The 17,271-nt window shown below is 37.7% G+C and overlaps 1 protein-coding gene across 13 annotated transcripts in view; it reads left to right on the top strand.

Annotated features, from left to right (window-relative positions):
- The window catches only part of RALYL (RALY RNA binding protein like), a 406,719-nt gene that overhangs the window by 282,442 nt on the left and 107,006 nt on the right, over nucleotides 1-17,271 (top strand). For all 13 annotated transcript variants that reach the window (XM_064649754.1, XM_064649730.1, XM_064649776.1 and 10 more), the window contains one exon: nucleotides 14,723-14,798. In XM_064649754.1, the coding sequence (XP_064505824.1) occupies nucleotides 14,723-14,798 (76 nt within the window). The remainder of the gene's footprint in view (nucleotides 1-14,722; nucleotides 14,799-17,271) is intronic.

Genomic DNA, 17,271 nt, shown 5'->3' with positions numbered 1-17,271 from the left:
TTGCCAAATTCTTATTTAAAATTTAAAATATTAATGTCTAAAATCTTGCTATATTAAGTATATTTACACCTCTAACATGGTAGCTTTCCCAGTGTCTTCTGCTTTTTGTACACTGATTCCTTTTTTACTATTTCTCTCATTTAAAAAATAATTAAATAAATTTGAAATTAGCTAAAGATGTGATAGCTAAAACCTTTCCTAGATTAAAAAACTCGGAACCTGATAATCTGCTATGGGTGCGGCTTTCCATACTCAAATGCTCCAACAATTAGCTCTCTCGATAATGCATGAAAAATACATTTGCAAATGCAAGATTGCATGCACGCACCATAAAACTTCATTATACTACTCTGTGAAAATCAAGACCTCAGTTTCATCCTTAGAATCCTAGGGGATGTCTGTGCCAGGCTAGATAATTCTTGCATCCATGCTGCTGTGATATGCTGTCACACGTGCCAGAAAACACACAGTTAACTCACAGACTCATATGTACGCTGCCTAAGAAGCAATCAGAGGCAGAAGTAAAGCAGGCTGTACCCAGTTTATGAATATTGTGAGATCTGAGTGGAATATTCATATTCTTAATGGGATACTCTTAATTCATTTGCCCTCCTATTCCCTTTCTACTATACAACAGACTGTATCCCTCTCTGACAGCTGAAGTCTGTGTCAATGACAATACTAATCCCTGCCACGCCTGCCCTCGCTCATTGTTTTGACATGGCAGCAATACCATTTCAGTTTTTGCTGGCATCCTAGCAGACAAAAATGTGCTGTGCACCATCCATCATGACTGTCCTTGGGGGCATGTGTCACCAAGGAGTAGCATATCCTGAAAAACCCGTTGAACCCAAAACTGAGCCACTGTCATCTTCAAGCAAGTTTTGTCTTCCGTCGGGGATAGTCCTTCACACTCAACTGTATGAGCCATGTTCCCAAACTGCAACAGGTATCAGAGAAACAAAACACACAGTTTTTAATTTGGAGAGTACAGCCAGATAATAATTATTCTGTGGGCAAGCTTATTTTGCACATCTTGGAAAGAGGGATTATAGACTTTCAATATCTGATCAGGATTTGAGGAGCTGCAATCTCTTAAGCGCAGCAGGTTTGAGCACTGTTTTCAAGGGAGGTGTCAAATACTGCACTAAGTATTTGAATGTACGTAAAGCACATATAGATCTTTCTGTGTTACTTGCTGGAAACAGAACAACAGTTAGAACAGCTTCTATTACCAGACAAAATTAAGTGGAAAACTGTGCTGAAAAAAACATTAATCCACTCCAAACAGTGTTGCATCCCTCCCACATGAGAACTTGGGAATACCTTGAAGTGAGTACTGCATTTCTGGTGGGTAACTGATACTTGATCTTGGCCAGAATCCACTTATATGAGCTGCAGCTGAGAAGCATTTCCATGTTCTGGTTCATGATTTTTTTTCTAATAAGATCTGCCTTTAGAATTCTTTAAAATGGGAGACAGAGAGGAAATAAAAAAAAGGCTTCTGCAATGTAAAAGCAAAATAAAGAACACGGTGTGCACACAGAAAGGATTAATTGTCATTATTTATCCTGGAGTCTTTATGGGAGTGACTCAGTATCCTAGTGAATGGCATAGAATAAACTACTGAATGAAATGTACTACAATTTATTGTTTCCCGATGTTATTTTAATATCTTTGTGGATCACTGTATAAAAGGAGAATGAGCTAGGAAAGGGACGCAGCTGCTGTTTAGACAGCAATGCTTGGAGTGAACTGAGTGGACACTACAGATAACACAATGCTGTGTACTCAAGCACACAGCCATGCTATGTATAACACTTCTTTTTCATAAATACAGCTGCAAACCTTGCTGAATCAGATGGAATTTCCCATTGTCACTTTTGGAACACCTCCATTACAGGCCACAACATCCTGAATCCCTAGGAGGCTGTGTTGCTGGATGTACTTTTTCCTTTCCCCCAAAATAAAGCAGCTTGGATTGACAGTGATCACATGAATGAGCAAGAGACAAATGTAAAAGATGAAAACCTTCTTCTTTCTTACTAGAGTTTCCTAAGAGTCTACTTTCCTGAGATAAAAAAAAAAAAAACAACAACAAAAAAAACAACCAAACAAAAAACAAACAAACAAACAAACAAAAAACCCCAACCAAACAAAAAACAAACAAACAAAAACAAACAAAAAAGTCTAGTGGTCTAATTTATAAAATACATGGTTGAATGGTGAAAAAGTAACCTAAATCCAACTGACTTGAATGGAAGGTTACACTAACACTGAGAGCTTAAACTGTCATCCAAAGTCGTCTCCTTTCTTACAAGACCACTGCTTTTCCACTCTGACCTAATTGCTTGGAAAATATGTAAAAAAATTTTTCAAGTATGCAATTATAACTGCTTATAAGATTCATAAGAAGAATCACTCATCATGGGAAAGGACTATAAGGCTGAGGTTACAGCGGAGCACAGGTTTGCACAGCTGCCTGTAAGCTGTTGGGTCAATGTATATCAGACTAGCATAAATATTTTTAAGGCTTTGTATCTTTGGCTCAGCTTCCAAGCAAAACCAGTATGTCATGATGCTTATCTTTGGCTCGGCTTCCAAGCAAAACCAGTATGTCATGATGCTAACAGCAGTGTCTGATAAGGAGCTGAACATGAAGAAGCAAAAGATTAGGAAACAGTTTTCTGAAGCAATGTGTTGAATCATGTTAATTTTTATTCAGAGGGATCATTCAGACCATTGTTTTTCTCTGGACATTTTTGGGTTTTGCAATGTAAGATTTAGGGATCTTATTTATTCTTGAATTAAAATAGCAATGGTAAGGCTTTAAAAATCTGCCTGCATCTTTCATCTCTCCTTCCTCATTTTAAATGACAGGCGTGAGATTAGTGGTTTATGCAGTATGTCCAGAAGATTAATGGTTCCAGGTGAGCTTAGAGACCTGTTCCATTTGAACAGCCACCAGAATTTCTCATTACATAGAGGAGAAAGAAAAAAAAAAAAAAGAAAGAATCTATCCACTCTAAAAGCTGCAGGTACTGAGATTTAAGTTAGGTCCTTGGCACCAGTCTTGCTTTAACAATAATGATAGATAAGAGTGTCAGATATGACATTTCTGAGATTAGAGAGTGTTTTGTTTGCTATATAGAGTAATTGGCTCCAGCATCCACTTCAACAGCAATCATTAAGTCCAGATTTGGGAATTCAATATTCTTTAGTGTTCCTTTGCAATCTTCTATTTTCAGAAACTGTGTGATAAAGATGATTTGCAAAACTTAACAAATAATTGTTCCAGTTGAAAACACATGCTTCTATTGTAAATATTTTCACACACAAGTATACACATGCAAATATATTTAGTAAAAGGAAAATGCGGGAACCTTGGGTTTACAAGGGTGAAAATTTTAGTCTGGGGGGTTTGGGGGTTGTGTCTGTTTTAACTTCATAATGAAATTGATGAAACACTATGGCTTTTAATGAGATTCAGTGCAAAAATAAGGATTCTGAACTCCTTACAGGAATCTGATATAAACCAAAAAAGCTTTTGAGGATGTGAATGTTCAATTGGTGTTCATTGTCTTGTCTAGCTCTATGTATTTCATATCCCAACTGCAGCAGAGATTAGCTTCCAAAGCCTTTTTACAAACATTTGTGTTGTGTGTTTATGTGTAGTTTGCTCAAGAAATTGGAAATCTCATGGTCCAACAGATTTCTGGGGGAAAGAACTAACTCAGAGTGGAGGAACTCTTGGTTCCTTTGATTTCTGAGACAAAATGACATATTTTCTGAGTGGCTAATAGAAATCAATAGTTTGTAAGGCAAATCTAATGTAGATAGAATGTTACTGGGAAGTATAGAAGAAAGTGAATCCAGTTAAGGTAAGAGAGTGGTGAATGTTCAATGAGAGCTTCACTAGAACTATGTATTAATATGCACGGATATTTATACTTTTGCTTCTTTAAAATTTAACTGAAATATGTCATATAGTCCTTTTGGTAATAATTTTGATATTGGGATGTGATTTAATGAATTTCAAAATAATTGCTTTATTTCCTAATACGATTTTTAGTAACCTCTTACATTTTTTCCTTGCTTCATTATTTGTGCAAATTTATGTCATTGGTAATATATAGTACACCTTAAACAACTTATGGGAAAACCTCTGAAGCAGCATATAAAGTGTATCTGCATGCAAGATCAAATATAAATTTACAAAAGTTACAGCAGAAGTCCAATAAATCGCAGGGAGAAAGGTGATGTTGTATGTTTAGAGAAAGGGTTTTTGACATGACTTCTATGATTTTAGTTATTACTAATGAGTGAAATGAAAAAGGGTTTGAGGGGATGAAGGATAAGGGGATCATAAGGCCAAAATATTGCTCACTTTTTTTTGAGAAACACATTTTTTTCATTAAAAAATACACCAATATGATTTATCAGCAAGAAGAACAGAGTAATAGGACATTTATGTAGTCAGCAAGGCTATTTGAAATTGTAGTAATTTCAGGTTCCAGCTAGTACCAGTTAGGTACTAATAAAATCAGTATGGGAGGAAAGATAAAACATCATGCTTTAGGATTTAAAGTAATCCTAAACTACTAAGCATTTTTGGAGGAAGATCATGCTGAGATAATAAGAGAATGGAAGGAAAATAATCTTGTTTCTAACTGGTTTGAGGTTCTTGTGGCTACTGCCAAAGCATCTGGGGAAGCTGGAGGCAGAAAACTACAGTATGTGAACTATCAGTTTGTCAAGATATTGCATTTTCTCTATTCCTATCAACTCTTTTTATATTTTCCTTGCAGAAATGCCAAAGAGATACAAATAAAACAACATTGCATATCATTTTTTTTGAAGCTTGTCGGTATTTCCAATTATTAAATGTCTTGCTTTTGCAATAGGCTTCTATGCTGTTGCACTTTGGTTGCCGAATTGAATCCACTGAGCAACTTCATGCATCGGCAGTGAAAGAGAGTTAGAACATGGTTAGTACCTAGGCATTGCTAAAATGCAAATATTGGATTTGTCATAGCTTTCTTTTTTACGTCACCTCTACAATAGTATTTTCTTCCATATGCCAACTATCAATGGAATTTTCTCCACTTCTGCTGCCTTTCTATTTAACACAACCGAGACATTTTAATAAAAATGGTAGGCTTTATGTTAGTGAGTACCACAGGGCATATCACTGCTATGTTACTTTATAATACTAAAACTATAATAGTATAAGGGAATATTTATGGGTTTTGCATGATAACATGTGAGCTAATTCTGTGAATGTCCATCATATGATTTACAATGCTTGTGTTACAAAGACAAAACTTTTCAGAATCCTATTACATGATATACTGGATATAAGGAAATTCTTTTTCACATGGGGGTGGTGCAACTGCACCAGGAGGTACCACCTCTGGAATTGTTTAAGGCCAGGTTGGACAGGACTTTGAGCAACCTGATCTAGTGAAAGATGTCCTTTTCCATGGTAGGGGAGTTGGACTACTTGATGTTTAAAGGTCCCTTCCAACACACACTATTCTGTAAATCTATGAGTCTATAATTTGGGACACAAGTTTTTGTAAAGTTGACACTGAAAAAATTACTGTATCTTGAAGGAAATTCTAGAAGACTTGTGCAACAAAGTGAATTTTGAGCTTGAAAAGATCCCCCTCTATTGATCCTCTAATTCAGAAAACCTGGAAAATGAAGATTATGGCCAGAAAGAGGGTATATAGAACAACTGGAAGTAGTTAGGACTAGTTGTTTTGGGGCAGTGGGCTTATTCAACTGAGGTGGGACCAAGATGAAAGCTTAGATCATCTAAGAAAAGAACAGAGAAAATTAGAGGGAAAAATTCAGGTCAAAGAATGAAGGTAAAATCTGACATGATTTGGAGAGGAATGTTATTAGAAAGTGGTGGAAGTGCTTTTGGGACTGCAGAGGTCCGTTTCTGTCGCCCCACCAGCTTTGTGTGATCAGTGAATGCCATTGCTCCAGACTCAGTGAAACCCGGAGCATGATTCCTCTTGATCTGTTGTCAGCCTGGATGAAAGCCTGTGGGAATACCCTCAAGGTCAGATGTATCCTTGAATGTTTCGACGGTAAAGATCAGGGTGTCAAAAGTCACCCCTCAGTGATGACTATAATGCCAACAAACTCCAGCCAACCTTTCAGAGACACACACCGCCTTCACACTTAACAGCACCTTGAAAGTGTCCATCAACATTTTCTACCCCAAACCATCACCTGCTGCCCCTGCTTCCTGCCCCTGGGGCTACTAAGACCTCCTGCATAACCCAGAAAAGGCCCCAGGCTATAACGCACAGAATGACATGTGCATTGCAAGCATTGCTGTGGAAGTTATTCTGCTTGTGACACCCAGAGAACCTTGGCTAAATTTGCTTTTCAGATTTATGAGAAAATGCACTTGAAATGTAAGCAAACTTTGTTGGAATGTCCAAAATATATGGTTAACAAGTGCAGACAAAATAATCTTAGTAATTTTTTGTAAAATGTTGCTATTGTGATTGTTATTTTAGGAAAAATAATTTTTCTTTTTGTTTTAATTAATAAAGTTGACCATATTCAGGAAAAATAGTGAGAAAGATGAAAGGATTGGGACAATGGGGATTGTGAATTTTTTCATATACTACAGATTTCAGTTGTCATGAAAAACTGTTGCTAGGACCATGAAGCTAACATTAGTAGGAGAGTTAGATAAAAGGCCGTGGGGCAGAGAAAGCAGTCAAGTATTAGAAAGAAGAGAGAAAAAATGTAGTTTGAAGACAAGTTGAAAATGACTCAGGTTCAGGGCATGTTCCCTAGAGTAAATCATATTGAAATCTGAAAAAAGTATATGAGGGACTTTCATGCTCTATCTGCACTACACTGTTTAATGTTGCTGCTTGGGGCTAATTGCAATGCTGAGAAACTCAGACATCTAGTCAACATGAAGCTTTGTCTGGGTCTCATGGTAATAACTATCTTTTGTTATCAGAGAAAAGCAGTAGAGAGTTTTTGTTGTCTGCTGCCTTGTAATGGCTGTGCTTCATCTGAAAGAGACAGATGCTCTACTTCCTATTTGTAAACAGCATCTTTACCGTGATCAAGAGAAAGCAAAGGCCGTCCTTTCCTCACTGGAAAAAAACAGCTGTAAGTCAAGGCCCAGTTCTGTTTCTCATTAACAGCAACAATGAGAAGGTAGAGTATGAGCAGGGGTTGGGATATTATGAGAGTCCTTGCTTAATTTTTTTGTTATTGCTGGATAAGCTTATAATTAAAACAGTCTCTTTTTTCCTGAAGATAACAGAAAGTTCTTGAGGTACTTTTCCGTTGCTTTCTTCTATCCTCATGGCAATGTCATCTTCTGCACGTGCAGAATTTGCTAGTCCATATGTTAAACAAACATTTGGTATGAAGAAATCTTGTTCTCTGGGTGGGAAACAGAAGCTGAAAACTTGATTAAATTAAAAGGATCTTCTTACAGGAAAACTATACTTGCCTGCCTCTATAGTTAGGCTCTGGTGGGGTGAAGTGCACGTGTGAGAGCCAGCTTCCTGGCTACCATGGCACAAACCACGCTGGGGGTTTCCACAGTTGACACCCAAACTCCAACAGTTCTTACAGAGCTGGTCTGTAGATAAGTGGCTATGGCCACATAGTCCGCTTGTAGCTGAGTCTGAATCTCTTGCATCTGCAAAACAACAGTGTGGAACCTCCTGTAGAGGAACCCTCAAGCCCAGTGCTGAGGAGGAGGAGTGGGCAGGGTTTCCAGAAAGAGAGTTTCCCTCCTTCCCATAGGAATCCCTTTACAAGACATGCCCTATTCTCTGTGGTGTTCCTTCCCCCCCTGCAGCCCAGTACCCCAGTATGATTCCTGCCATATCACAGTAACTGATCTGCAGGGATTCAAGCACCAGAAGACAAGCAGTTTGTGAGGTCTTAGCCACTGACTCTGCAGTCACAGTGCAGTCCATGGGCAGTCTATCAGAGGTAACAAATAAGCATCATCCCTTCCCCAGGCAGAAGTGATGCCTCTCCACTGGGCACAGACATGGACCACTGCCAGTTGTACAACCAACGGGGCAGAAAGTTCTGCCCGGTGACTTTGTCGTTACTTGGGGTGGGAGGTGAAGGGATGGCAGCAAACATAAAAACAAAGGTAGAACAATGTTCCACCTCAGCTGTGAAGTACCCTAGCATCCGTTCTGCAGCTGACTGCCCTCTCCAAGACCCTGAATGGTTTGTGAGGGGCATAGAGACAGATCAGGATTTCCCCTTTTAGCTGTCGCCTGTCCTCACACTAATCCAATTCCCTGGGGAACAGAAAAAACTTTCCTGTAAGACAACGCCTGACACTTTTGTTACTGAATGGTGTTAGGAGTGATAGCTTATATAATCCTATAGCCTCATTTCATTTTAGCAGTATTTAATGAAAGAAGAAATGGCTGAACAAAGCTATTTCATATACTATTCAACAAGCAGCTCTTTCTGTAGAAGCATTAACAATAGCTGTCATCTTTGTACAAAAAAAGGCTTCCAATTACTTCAATGCTAAGAGAAAATCCAAACGCAGCTGAGAGCCCCACAAGCAAATTATTTTTAATACCATTATGGAAAATGAAAATGTGTGACCCAGACCTTCATTTAATATTTTACTAGCCTTGAAACTTAATTCGAGTTTGTGTTCAATTTTCTGGGAAATTTCATCTTTACAGCTGTGCAATTTGGGCACAGAATGGAAAAGAACTGAGAGCTGTCCTTTTCTCTCTGCTTTTTTCACATGCTAGAGATGGGGAAAAGGGAGTAGATGACATGTAATCAATGGAACATATAAAGAATAAAGGAAGTCTATGATGTAAAAAATGTCATATGACTTCATTAAAATTCCTTTAGCAGGCAGCAGGGAGATTTATAAGACTAGTAGATGGAAGAGTATAAAAAAAAAGATAGATTAGCTTTAGCTTTGCTGGTGTTCAGTTATGCTATAAATCATATGACTACAGGCTTTCTCTAAATTGCATCTACCTCTTGGTCTTTCTTTTCTCTCCCATACACTTTGTGTTATCTGAAAGAGTAGAAAATGCATCCTGATTTCTCTCTATTCATATCTCTCTCTGTATATAGATTGTAAATCAATTGTGTGAACTCTTTCTCTCTATGTTAATTTAAATTACCATTAAATGTTGGTCGAAAGCATAGCTAGTTTGGAAGTAAACAATTACACTCCTTTTCATTCAAAATTTAAGTCATGCAAGTGTAGAGTTTTTGAAGGAATATCTCAGGTTCCGCAACCATTCACAAGAATGCGTGGAAGAACATCTGATGAAACATCTTAGAAAATCAGCTTTTGAGCCATAGAGGTACTTAGAGTTTCCTTGGCTCCAGGTCTCAGTTTCCAGTCTTTCTGACATGGAGCCCACACTGAGCAGTCACATCATTAATACCTAATTATAGGGACTTGGATCCGTTCTCTTTCACTGGGTGAAATGCCAGTCAGCAGTGGTCCCTGAGTCATGTCCATTGTCTACTTATATCTAGAAATGACTTGGGGGAATACTTGTAAACTGGGGTAAAAGTCATGTCAGGAAACAATTTAACAATTTAATATAAGAGGCAACTGATTACTAGTGCCTAGTCTATTTAATTTAATAGATTAGATATAGCCTGAGACACAGCCTCTTGATTTGCAGCAGAAAGCCTCAAAGTCCCAGTTTTCATGAGTTGAACTAGTGCCTATTGAAGCTTCTTGTTTATGGCATTTGTTTTGTGAACCAAAACAATTGATTGGTTTGGGGTTTGTTTTTTTCTTTTAAATAATCCTTTTAAAAAAATCTGAATGGCAGGTGGCAAGAAATACTGAAATACTTGTAGGGTATGAATGCTTTTTAGGTATCATTGCTTGCACTTACAAAGCCTGTTTAAAGTCAGATGTTGTCTTCAGGACCAGATTCTCAGGTTGCTTTGCCAGGAAATCTGTGAGCAAAGCACCAAGGCTAGCTGATACTGCTTCTCCAAAAATGGGATGGTCATGCATCAGAGTTTCCCTGGTCATTGACTGCCCAGAGGAGGTAGGCAGTCAATGGTAGGAAACAGTGACAGCAGAAAGGCAGATCATGCTGTGTGGAGTTGCTCTTTCAGACAAATTTATGTAGCCATTGAATACAATCACTGCCCTCTATAATGGTATTCATGCTCTTTTTAAAATTGCTTTTATTTTTTGTCATTAACTACTAAGAACTTTTCGGTGTAACTACAAATAAAAATACCATGCTTAAAATTAGATGTATTCTGTTGATGACACACAACTTTGAATGAAATCTAGATCTAATATTTTACCTAAAGTCAGCTATGAGAACAGGAAAACATAGAACTTAAAATACATTTCTTTTAATAAAGTAATCTAATTGGATTCTGAAAGCTCAGAGAGACCAGCCTACTACATTACAATGTGCTGTTCTCTGCATAATCACTTTTCTATTCATAATGTTTCCTTAGTATTTTGAATTTCAGTGATGATTTTATCTCAAAGGGGATGTCTAAGTGAACATTTATAGTATACAACAGAGAAAGTAATGTGAAAGTCCCTGGGCTGCTCCATTCCCACATAGAATCATACAATCATAAAATATCATAGAATGGCTTCCGCTGGAATGGACCTTAAAGATCATCTAGTCGAACCCCCCTGCCATGGGCAGGGACATCTTCCACTAGACCAGGTTGCTCAAAGCCCCATCCTACCTGGCCTTGAAAACTTCCAGGTATGGGACAGCCACAGTTTCTCTGGGAAATCTGTTTCAGTGTCTCACCATGCTCGCAGTAAAGAATTCCTTCCCATATCTAATCTAAACCTACTCTCAGGTTGAAGCCATTATAACTCACCCCATCACTTCATGCTCTTGTAGAAAGTACCTCTCCAGCTTTCTTGTAGACTCCCTACAAGTATTGGAAGGTCACTATAAGGTGTCTCTGAAGACTTCTCTGCTCCAGGCTGAACAACTCCAACTCTCTCATCCTGTCGTCATAGGAGAGGTGCTCCAGCCTTCTGATCATCTTGTTGGCCCTCATCTGGACTTGCTTAAACAGGTCCACATCCTTTTTTGCAGACCTGAAAGCTGGACACAGTATTCTAGGTGGGGTCTCACAACAGCAGAATGGAGGGGCAGAATCACCTCCCTCAACCTTCTGGCCACAATGCCTTTGATGCAGCCCAGGATAAGGCTGGCTTTCTGGGCTGCAAGAGCACATTGCCAAGTCATATCAAGCTTCTCATCCACCAACAGCCCCATATCCTGTTCTCAATCCATTCTCTGCGCAGTCTGTATTCATGCTTGGGTTTGCCCAGACCCAGGTGTGGGACCTTGCACTTGGCCTGAGGTTAACACATGTCCTCACATGAGGTTCTCATGCCTATTAAGGTCCCTCTGGATGCTATCATTTCCCTCCAGTGCATTGCACAGCTTGGTGTCATTGGCAAACTTGCTGAGTGTGCACTCAATCCCACCATCTGTGTCACCAAAGATGTTAAATAGCACCAGTCACAATACAGATCCCTGAGGAATGCCACTCATCAGTGATCCTCACTTAGAAAATCTACCTATTTAATACTACTTTTTGTGTGTGACCATCACCTAGTTCCTTATCCATCAGATGCCCAATCCATCAAATCCATGCCTCTCCAGAGCAATGTGAATGACTGTGTATCTTGTCAAGTTGTCTGGTACAAATTCATGTACAAGCACAGAATCTAATTTAACGTCTCTGCATTCCATGGGGTGGAATCATTAGCACAGGTAAATCTCTGTGCTGCAGCCAACAAATTTATTTGGCACACAGTTTATGATCTAGTAGATGTAAATGTGTGCTGTGAAACTAATGATGGATGAAGGAAGGGAACAAGTTATCTCACAAGATTTCCAGTTGGAATAGAAATAATCTATCTTGCAAAATGTTGACAAGTTCACTTCTAATCTTAGTTAGAAAATTGAGGCTGGAGTAGATAGGGCTGAAAAATAATGGGGTGAAAATCTGTTCTAACTTTTCAAAGCATTTCCTATATCCATTCTTGCCTCGCTATAAAGTGCTTAGGGAATTACAGAGCTATTCAATCACTTTCATGCTAACAGAAAAGCCCCATGTGCACAGCTTTTCTATGAACTATTTCCTGTGTTAAAGAGAATTTTTGGCTATTACTATCTGTATAAAGTAGTTCACTGTTTTCTGCTGGCACATTTAGAAATTTATTGAAGTGTGAGGGAATCTTAACTGATTCTGAACAGCCTTGCCACTGTGTTTTTCAGTGTTACCTTTTTGACATTTTTGATTGAAATAAAGAGAATACAAACCAAACACCCTTTAGCCTTCTATACAATTCACCTTTTTTTTTAAAAGTGGGTCTTCTAAAGCAAATGTAGGTCTATAAGAACAATCATCAAGATAGTATTGATCTGTCCCAGAAGGATATGAAAAACTTTTTAAAGCCTATTAATGTTCATATGCCTTAGAACAGTGACCAGGGATATAGCTCTGAAACAGTAGCAGATGAGAGACATGAAAAAATTGTGAATATTATAGTATTGTGAAGATGATACCACAGCCTAAGGTATTTCCCAAGAACAGATCATAATTCTACTTTCTATCCTAAAATCTGTCCTAGTTGTAGGACAGATGGTGAAAGTCAATGCAATGACCTTAAATCTGACATATTAAAACAGTGTGAAAAGGTCTAATTATCATAAAGGTCATAGGATAAAAATTTTGTTCCAATTCTGTTATTTTCAGAGCCAATGGAAATGTGACACCACTATCAAAATTCCTCAGTGGCTTTCAGAAATGCTTGGTGTTTACTTTGTTGATTCAACATTGTAGAATATATATTTCTTGAAATAAGGGCATCATAGCTAATTTTTTAACAAAAATTAAAGACAAAATAATATATATTTAATAAAGCACTTGCTTAAAATTAATGGCAGGAAAACATTTCAAGGGGGTATGAAAGCTGTCTCCAATGTTCGTCCAATTTCAGAGAGTTAATTAAAACAAGAAATTAAATATTTTACAAAAATTTATTATTTATTAGTAATACAGGTCCTACAAAAGAAACTGAAATCAGATTTAATTTCAAGATGTTTTATATGTGGAAAATTTTACTAAAATATTTTATATGATATGGTTCTAGATAAAAGTATTTAATTTCCAGTCCTTGTATAATTTTAAATAAGTGTTGGCTGAACTCAAAATATCAAATTTAGATGGAAAACAAGTTTAAAATTCTTTTAAGTTCTTTTAGATGATTGAAGCATGAAATTTCCAATGGAAAAATATTTCCTGTTAAAAAAAAAAAATCTATATTTCAATATTTCTGACTGTTAAGAAAAGTCAGATTGATATTTTTTGTTCACTTTGTGTGAAATGAAAGTATCCAGTCAATAAGTCTCAGGCTTTTACTGCCTCTTTTGAGGTCAAGAATAATAAATAAAAATATTTGAGCTTTTAGCCTTACTGCACTGAACAGTAAGGCATTCCTCATTCTACACCTCAGCTTTCTACTTCTCTTTTCCCTCCACTACACTCAGTTTTAGGTTAAACATAGAGTTTACCAAGAACCTGTATTTCCTTGAAAGTCTTGATCACCACATGATTCCATGTTTAATGGGATATGATGTTTTGTCACAGCAATTTTACACTGGAATAACTCCAGTGATTTTGTTGACTGTTGCTCTTTTTTTATATTAGTGAGAAGAGATTTATTTGCAGCATTCCTCAAATTGCATGAAATTTTTTTCCTAATAAAAGTTTCACTTTATCCATGTGATTTGCTGTAATGTCAACTTTGCAACATTCAATCAGAGTGGAGGAGCATTTAATAAAAGTTTGTGTTTATATAAATAGCTTCCTAAGCTCAAGAAGGTATTCTCCACAGAAGAGTCTGTGTTTCTTTCTCCATGTGTAACTGTTATAGCAATCATAATAAAGGGCATGTATTTCCTGGTATGTCTTTGAGTATGCTTCAAATGAAGAGATAAATTTGAGAACAAACAGGAGCAATGTCTATATAAGCTTGACTTCTGTTTACATTTAAAAGATGAATATACAGGTATAATATAAGTAAACTTTTAAACAGCGTTCACAAAATTTCTGATCTTGTTCAGAACAAGAAGTATCTGCCTAAGATAAAGTATTTGCAAAAACAGATCATCTTTTTCTCCAAAGAAAGATGCATTTGGGGTAGGAAATAGTTACACTCCTGTTTGCTTTTGAAGAGTTACTTTCTAAGTGAACAGTGAAGAAGCAGTTAAAAATCAGTGTGTGTTTCTCTAGACCCTAAAAGGGAACTCTTCAGAACCATTGCAGTCCTCCACAACAGAATTTGACTTGAGATGATAGTTTGTTTCAACATCTAAGTTACCATTCAAATATTCTTCTGTAATAGAATTACATTACTGGTTTCACCTTCCTGAATGGAAACTTGTATGTTTAAAAATGTCATTTCTCTCCATCAGTAATTACTGATATTTTGCCTAAAATCCTCATGTGTTACAGTAAGAATTTTTAGGAAAGTATTACAGCATCAATTCAGAAGAGGTAAAAACTAGACAGGTGTTTTAAGTACCCTGTCCATTTTCACTGCCTATTACTCATTTTCAGCGACTCGAAGATGCCTTTGCAAATTCACTCTAACTTCCAGAAGTTTGACTTACTGATATCAAATGCTTGCTTTCAGATATCAACATGGCAGGAGAACCAAAACCATACAGACCAAAACCTGGCAACAAGCGGCCACTTTCAGCACTTTACAGGTAAATGAGATTTCACTTTAACTTACTCCAGGTCAATTTTTATCGAAAAAATTATGGTAGTCTGAATTGTATCTTCTAGTGCTACTGTGTAATATTTACCAAAATTATAATGAAATGCACAATAAAATTTTAAATCTGTCATTTACTAAATCTGTCATTTACTGACAAAAAGACTGGTGCAGTGATCTGTGAAGTGTTTATTAATGCTCCTACTACTAGTACTACTATGAATAATTTTTTGTTTTGTTTTGTTTTTAATTGAGTGCTATTTCAATTTTAAATCCCTATGCTTTATTGCTTGGTTATGGCCTCATTTTTTTGTGACTTTTTAATGTGCAGCAATCAGTTGAAATAACTAATAATCTCAGAGCAACAAAACTGTTGACAGATTTTTCTGTCAAGGGTGAAAGCCAAGTTCTGACAAGACAGGACTTCTTCCGTGGCTGTTTGGGAGGGCATTGGTAGTGTCTTTCTCCTATTCCTAAGTGCCCTTTGTCATGGAGTTTGTACAAACTTGAAGAAACATCCACTTTTTTTTTCAAAATCAATTAAGCTTAGGGAAGCTTTACAAATTGTTAGGGCTACCATGCCCACATGTATTTCTGCTCCATAAACTTCACTTCTCATAAAAGTACTACAGAATTTATTTGTGATGGAAACAGTTCCAGGTGTGGAGAAAAACATACAGCAATTGACAGGATTTTATTATATGGACCTTACAGTTATTATATGGACTTTACTGTTATTATGTAGTTTCATTGTATTCACACAGTGCACAGCCTGGACATGCCCGGGCTTGCCATGAGTTTGCCTGCTCCCTGCTTCCCCCTCTCCTCCCCCTTTTGCCCATGTCTCTATCCTGGTTTGTCCCCCTGCTTGTCTGTCTCATGCTCCGCCCTATGTTCTGGCCCTTTCCCCTCCCGAGCTGATAAAAGACCGCGTGCACACGTGAATAAAGGATTCTACTCGCACCCTCCCTCGTGCTCCGGACCCGTGCTGTGCCATGGTCCCATCCTCCCCTTTCAGACTGCAGCATTTATTCTCCAGATCCATGAGAGGAAATAGGGCTGATTTTTGCTGTAGCTGAAATGCAGATAGACTGGCTCTGAGACCAACATTGAAGTCATTCACAACTGAGCAGGATTTTTCATGCCTGATCTGGTCTGAAAATTCGAGGGTGGGATCTCAGAATGAGAAAGCCAGGAGCATTTTAGATCTGAATATCCATGCTACATAGAAGTAATATGAAGTTTTAAATAGCTGCTCTTAGCTGCAGTGATAGAAATATTGTTTTTTGAGAAGAGAATCCCTGTTTTATTACTACTCTCAACTGCAAGCTGCTAAACTACGTAAATGTTACTGGTAGCCATGGTCTACTCTGTCCCTCTGCCAGTATTTCAAAAGATTTTGGAAGACATTCTGTGATTTCTGACATTTATATGCACTTTCACCTCTGAGCTTCCGAACTATTTCTCATAAATACTTGTTCTACAGACAAGACAGGGATAAGAGAAAGACCTGTGGAAAGTTCTGAGGGAACTTTAAAGAGAAAAAAATCTTAGATTTTGTCTTTTCATGGATGTAGTGCAAGCTATTTCTCTAGAAGATTATGAGAGGCTTTTTTGAGAACCTAAGATAATCCTTCCACTTTCCCCCTCATCTTCATTCTCCCCCTCTACTCTGACCTTGTAAGACCTCACCTGGAGTCCTGAGTACTGCTCTGGAGTACTAAGAATAAGAAAGTCATGGACCTGTTGAAGCAGGTCCAGAGGAGGATCACAAAGATGATCCCAGGGCTGTAGCACCTCTTCTACGAAGACAGGCTGAGAGATCTGGGGTTGTTCAGACTGGAGAAGAGAAGACTCCAGGGACATCTCATCATGGCCTTCCAGTACTTAGAGGGGGCTTATAAAAAAGAGGGAGAACAACTTTTTACATGCACATATAGCGATAGGACAAGGGGGAACAGTTTTCAACTAAAAGAGGAAAGGTTTAGTTTAGATGTTATGATTCTAAGTTCTATGTAAGTAAAGAACTTTTATTATTTCAGTATCCATTAGCACTGTGAGGAGATCAAAACACTGTACTGTGTCTGACTGGGCTGGGGTCAACTTTCTTCATAGGATCCCATATGGTTCTGTGTTTTGGATTTGCTACTAAAAGACACCAGTCTTCTGGCTGTTACTGAACAGTGTTTGTACAGCCTCATGATATTCTCTTTCTCCTATTCTACCTTTGCAATTAATAGACTTGAGGTAGACAAGAAGTTGTAAAGGAATACATCTGAGACAGCTGACACAAATTGGCCAAACAGGTATTCTCTCATATAACATCATGCTCTGAAATAAAAAATGGTGAGGTTTTTCCTTCCAAAGCAGCTGTTGCTTGGAAACTGCATGAACTGCTTATGGGAGGTGAAAAGTAATCGCCTTTGCATAACTTGTGGTTTGTTTTTTTTTTTCCCTCCTTTCTT

Source organism: Pseudopipra pipra, chromosome 1 (assembly GCF_036250125.1).
Source record: "Pseudopipra pipra isolate bDixPip1 chromosome 1, bDixPip1.hap1, whole genome shotgun sequence".
NCBI classification, from domain to species: Eukaryota; Metazoa; Chordata; class Aves; order Passeriformes; family Pipridae; genus Pseudopipra; species Pseudopipra pipra.
This window is presented reverse-complemented; position numbering and strand designations above follow the sequence as displayed.